Below are 6,078 nucleotides of genomic sequence, written 5' to 3' on the forward strand. Positions count from 1 at the left end.
AGCTCTTCATATAGTCTGGATATTTAACCCTTATTGGATAAATGATTTGCAGATACTTTCTCCTGTTCTTTTGGTTGCCTTTCCACTCTTCTGATTGTGTCCTTTGATGCACAAGAGTTTTAAATGTTGATAAGTCCAATTTGTCTGTTTTTTCTTTGGTTGCCTGTGCTTTTGGTGTCTTATCTAAGGAATCATTGCCAAATTCAATGTCCTGAAGCTTTTCTCCTGTGTTTTCTTCTATGAGTGTTTAGTTTTAGCTCTTATGATTAGGCCTGTGAGTTAATTTTTGTACAGGGTGTAAGGTAAGAGTCCAGTTTCATGTGTTTGCATGTGAATATCCAGTTTTCTCAGCACCACTTGCTGAAAAGACTCCGCTGCCTCATTTGTGAAACACTTTCTTCCCTCTTGCTCTGTGACTCCTCATTCTCCTGCTCTGACTTCAATGACTGGCCTTCATCTTTTTTTTTTTTTTCCTTTGTTTTTCTCATCTTTTTGACCTCTAAAAACTGAGGTCAGTACTTGTCTTTCTTCTCCCTACTCCTTTCCCTTTTCTCCTCTCCTCTTTGTAGGTGATCTCATTCAATCCTGTGATGTTAAATATGGACAACCCCCTATTCTCTATCTCTGTCCCTGATCCTGGACTCTAAACTCACACACCCACTTGTCTTGATATTTGTAGTCAGATATCTAATAGGCATATTAAATGTACATTTATTGATTACCCCATCAAAATCTGCTAACTTGTAAGGTTCCCCATCTCCCTCTTTTGTGGATCTTCCCAGATAAAGACGTATAGCAGTAAATACCTTTTTACGTAATTTTTTTCATTCAACTACACTAGTTTTGGTTTTCCAGTTATCTTCTCTCGTAGCATGCTGTTTTTTCCTAACAAAGTACTCACAATACTAGTGTATGGTAATTGTTTGTCTACAGCAATTGTTTATCTCCCCGGCTAGACTATCACCTTCAGGGTGTGTGTCTGCCTTGTTCAAGATGGACTTTCCAGGGCTCAACATAGTGTCTATGGGCCCTAGTAAGTAGTGTCTGCAGGGCACCTAGTAAGGGCTCAATAAATACTGATTGATTGAACAAGTAGAGTTCTGACAGTGGAGTGTGGGCTGGCTTGGAAGGGAGGAGACCAGAGGTAGGATGCCTCTCTAGGCAAGAGGTAGTGAATACTTGAGCTGGGAAAGTAGGAGTGGAAAGGAAGAGAGAGAGAAAGACAGAGACACACACACACACACACACACACACACACACACACACACAGAGAGAGAGAGAGAGAGAGAGAGTTAAGAAACATGAAAGCAGAATCCGTGAATCTGAATGATCTGAATGTCTGGGGATGACAGAGGGAGGGGTGTAAGATGACTTAGGACGTGTGTAGAAAGTATGCTTCAGTGATGTGGCTAGGGACTTGTTAAATCATGCTCACTGGAGTTGTTTGTTCAACATTATTTGTTGAAATGCTGTCTGCTAAGAACTGCATTAGGCAGTTCCTTACTTGCCTCTAGGGAATTCTCTTTTTTCCTATAACAAGTTTCCTATAGGCAGTTATTGGAATCAAGTGTGCAAATGTCAAGTGTGTAAAGGTTATATGAGTTATTTGAATGTGGTAAGGGAAATTCCCTTTTCTAAAAGCTGAACACTGGCTTTCCTTACAAACTACATCTAGTCTTTTAGGCTCAAGTTTGATCATCTGGTTTTGGAACTTGTTCTATGTTATTTAGCTTTGTTTTTTTTCTTCACAGATGTATACACATCAGCCTAAGTTCAGTGAACTCCCAGTTAAGAGAGTTCCTGATTTGAGCCCACATGATAATTCCCATTTTCATGTCAATTATAGTAAGATTATGAGACTTATGTTTCTAATCACTAGTTTCAGCCTGTCATTTTTCCATTTTCTACACATTTATTTGACATAATAAGGGCGAGATGCAGTAAAATATTCAAATAAGTGTATAAACAATTTCTCTCTAATGGATTAAAGTGGGGATGTTGCTAAAGTTGAACTCTGAGCTGGCAGTGGGCATGATAGCTTGTCGGATAATATATAGAAGATTCTCCCACCCTGACGTCTCCTTCATGAAGTAGTTGCCTGCTATAGAGGGGTGTGAAAAAAATGGAACTCCACCTACATTTTGGGAAATTTGCAGGCAATCCTATATGATTTCACTAATTAGACTCTCTTACCTCTATTAGATCCATTTCTTTCCACTTTCTATGCTCATTTCCTTGATAGGAACTTGTTATTGGCTGAACTGTGCCCCCTGATGAATTAATATGCTGAAGTCCTTACCCCCAGTATCTCAGATGTGACTGTATTTGGATATATGGTCTTTAAAAAGGTAATTAAGGCCAGGTGCGGTGGGTCATGCCTGTAAGCCCAGGTGTTCGAGATCAGTCTGGGCAACATAGTGAGACCCTGTTTCTACAAAACATTTTTAAAATTAGTTGAGTGTAGTGGTGCATGCCTGTGGACCCAGATACTTGGGAGGATGAGGTGGGAGGATCACTTGAGCCTAGGAGGTCGAGGCTGCAGTGAGCCATGATCGTGCCACTGCACTCCAGCCTAGGTGACCGAGTGAGACCCTGTCTCAAAACAAACAAACAAAAACAAACAAACAAAAAAACAAAAACAGAAGTAATTAAGGTAAAGCAAGTTCACTAGGGTGGGCTCTAATCCAATATGACTTGTGTCCTTATGAGAAGAAGAGATTAGGACACAGACACACACAGAGGAAAATATATAGGGAGAAGATGGCCATCTATAATCCAAGAAGAGAGGCTTCAGGAGAAACCAACTTTGTTGACACTTTGATCATCTTGAACTTCTAGTCTCCAGAATTGTGAGAAAATGAATTTCCATTGTTTGAGCCACTCAGTCTGTGGTGCTTTGTTATGGAAGCCCTAGCAAACCAATGCAGAGCTATTGGACCAAACACTGCTGGCCTTGGTGAGACCTCCAAGCAAGCTTCACAGGGCCTTCTGGGCCTTAGAGATGGGAGAGACAGTTCCCTTAGGGCCCAAGTGAGGAGCAGAGGATGTGAGTGGTTGGATGACTCATTCAGGGTCACACGCTCAGGGAGAGGCCAGAATGTGGACTTGCATTCTCTGCTTTCCACATTGACCCCTTAGGCAATTTGGACAGGTCAATTTTTTAGTCTGTTTGAGAAAATATTGTTCAGGGCCTAAAATATTGAATACTTCCATATAATCACTTGCAAACAGATGCTTATTCTTTCTTAGATTACATGATGTTCATAAATATTTCACACGCATGGGCAAAATGAAAGTGGCCAGGAGAGAGCAGTGATAGGAGAAGAAAGACTTTACAAATCTTTGCTTAGATTTTTGCCAAGACCTACAGAATACAGAAAAATAAACAATTACAAATCGTTTTTAAAAATAAGATTTTCTTATTATTAAAGTAGTATATATTTATGGTGTAAAATTTGAAAGACAAAAAGTTTAAAGAAAGAAATGTGTATCTCCCACAATCCTGTCATTCAAAGATAACTACTATGAACATTTTGAATGGCTGTCCTCCCAAAATTTTATTATATGCATGTGCAAACATGCATAAACATTACAGAAATGAAATTACACTGTACACATACTATTTCATAGCCTCTTTTTGTGCTGTTTAAAGATATTTTATGGACCTTTCCCTAAATCATCAAATATTCTTTGAAAATACAACTTCTATGGCTATATTTTAAATGTCCATTATATATTGGACTTTGGGGACATGGGGACAAGGGTTGGGGGGGGATGAAGGATAAAAGACTACAAATAGGGTATAGCGTATACTGCCTGGGTGACGGGTACACCAAAACCTCACAAAGCACTGCTAGAGAACTTACTCGTGTAATCAAACACCACCTGTACCCCAATAACCTATGGGGAAAAAAAAGTCCATTATATTAATGTGCCATACTTTATTTAATTAATATCCTACTATTGAGGCAAAAGAAGTCAATTTTCTAATTAAAAATGTGGACAAAATGTGAGTAGAATTGTGTTGAAAAAATAGAGTTCAGAAAAAACATTTTTTAAAGGACATATTAATCCAAAATTAAAAAGATCCAAAAAATTAAGGATCTTTATTTATGTAATTGCAATTGAAATTGTTCTTTCTCAGTAATTATTCATTCTCAATGGTGATAGTTTAGTTTTACTGAAAGAAATTTGATCAGAATATGAATTAAATAGGGTAAAATTGATCCTTATGATTTTCTTTTTGAGACTTCTTTTCATTCAATCATTAATTGGTGTTTAATTTTATTCTTTCTTTCAGTGTGTGCACCTGAAAATGTGTCTGTTTCATGAATTCAAATGTAAGGTTTCAATACCCTTTCTCGTTTATCTGCTTTGCTTTCTGAAATGACAGCGTCTGGGATATTTTTCAACATTTCCTGAAAATGCCCAGTCTATGAAACAAGTTCAAAATGCCTAACCCTTAATCCTCATTAAAATATGGAGGAAATAGGCCATGTTAATGCATTTACGTTAAAATGGGTAAAACTGCAAGGTCAAAAATCTGCTACATTGCTGCAACTGTCTAGCAGTTGTCAAGGGCTTAGTATGTAGCAGGCACTTTGCTGTAAGCTGTTTTGTTTAATTCTCACTCTAGTCCCACAATGTAGGTAGTATTTCCTCCATTTATATGAGCAGAAACTGAGTCAAGGAGGCTAAACCAATTGTTGAGGAGTACATAGATAAATGGTGGACTAAAGCATGTGTTTTTTTCATTACACAGCACACAATTTTTTGATGATTAGGACAGCTACTCAAATAGTTTTTGGACTCCTATAATTAAGCATTCAGTGGCAAAGAGCATGTACACGTAGACCAGGTGTGATGATAAAATAATCAGACTTATTTTGTGAGTGATTATGGGAATCACTCTGGTTGTTCTGTGGTCCCATACTTATATTATTATGGCACATATCCTTGGGGTTCATGGGTGTGTACATACATGCTTGTTTAAAACACTGCGTTGAAAGGGATATGATGATGCCTTTGCAAACCTTTAAAATACAGCCAAAACAAAAGTTGGGAGACAAATTCTGTGATAACAACATATCAGGGCCGAAAACTTGGAAAAATGTTCAGAAAATTAATATTTGTAAATGCGAAAACATGAAGAAGGTGAAGATGGCGGTGGCCAGGGCCAGGGTCCTGGGAGTTCAGTGGCTGCAAAGGGCATCCTGGAACGTGGTGCCGCTGGGCACACAGCCAGCCTCCCGCATGACCAAGGACATGTTCCCGGGGCTCTATCCTAGGACCCCAGAAGAACTGGCCGCCGCCGCCAAGAAGTATATTATGCATGTGGAAGACTACGAGCATTACCCGGTTGAGGGCATGGGGTATGGCGACTACCCGAAGCTCCCTGACCGTTCACAGCATGAGAAGGATCCATGGTATAGCTGGGACCAACTGGACCTGAGGTTGAACTGGGGCGAACCGATGCACTGGCACCTAGACATGTACACCAGGAACTGTGTGGATACATCCCCCACACCTGTTTCTTGGAATGTCATGTGTATGCAGCTCTTCGGTTTCCTGGCTTTCATGACATTTATGTTCTGGGCGGGGGACATGTACCCTGTCTACCAGCCTGTGGGACCAAAGCAGTATCCTTACAGTAATCTGTACCTGGAACGAGGCGGCGATCCCTCCAAAGAACCTGAGCCGGTGGTTCACTATGAGATCTGAGGAGGCTTCGTGGGCTTTTGTGTCCTCTTAACTAGGACTCCCTCATTCCTAGAAATTTAATCTTAATGAAATTCCTAATAAAACTCAGTGCTGTGGGGAAAAAAAAAATTTGTAAATGCAATGATTTTGCTACTTCTTATTCTTTTTTCATCCTGTTTTAACTTGCCTGGCACTGACTCTCTGGCCATGACGTTGGTTTACTTTGACTATGATTTTGGTTTTTTACTGCAACCATATTGCCTTTAGTTGTCATAGGCAAATACTCTTCCTAAGTGTTTTGGGTACATTTTTATTGATGTACAACATAAATACATAAATGCAGACAAATTGAAAGGTACATGTTGATGGGTTTTCATG

The 6,078-nt window shown here is 39.4% G+C and overlaps 1 protein-coding gene across 1 annotated transcript; it reads left to right on the forward strand.

Moving 5' to 3' along the window:
• Positions 1-5,146: 5,146 nt before the first annotated feature.
• LOC105533683 (NADH dehydrogenase [ubiquinone] 1 beta subcomplex subunit 8, mitochondrial-like) lies at positions 5,147-5,816 on the forward strand. Its single transcript, XM_011972178.1, has one exon. The coding sequence runs from the start codon at positions 5,161-5,163 to the stop codon at positions 5,719-5,721; it is 561 nt and encodes a 186-aa protein (XP_011827568.1). The 5' UTR covers positions 5,147-5,160; the 3' UTR covers positions 5,722-5,816.
• Positions 5,817-6,078: the final 262 nt, after the last annotated feature.

This window comes from Mandrillus leucophaeus, unplaced genomic scaffold (genome assembly GCF_000951045.1).
Source record: "Mandrillus leucophaeus isolate KB7577 unplaced genomic scaffold, Mleu.le_1.0 Scaffold128, whole genome shotgun sequence".
In the NCBI taxonomy this organism is placed as follows: Eukaryota; Metazoa; Chordata; class Mammalia; order Primates; family Cercopithecidae; genus Mandrillus; species Mandrillus leucophaeus.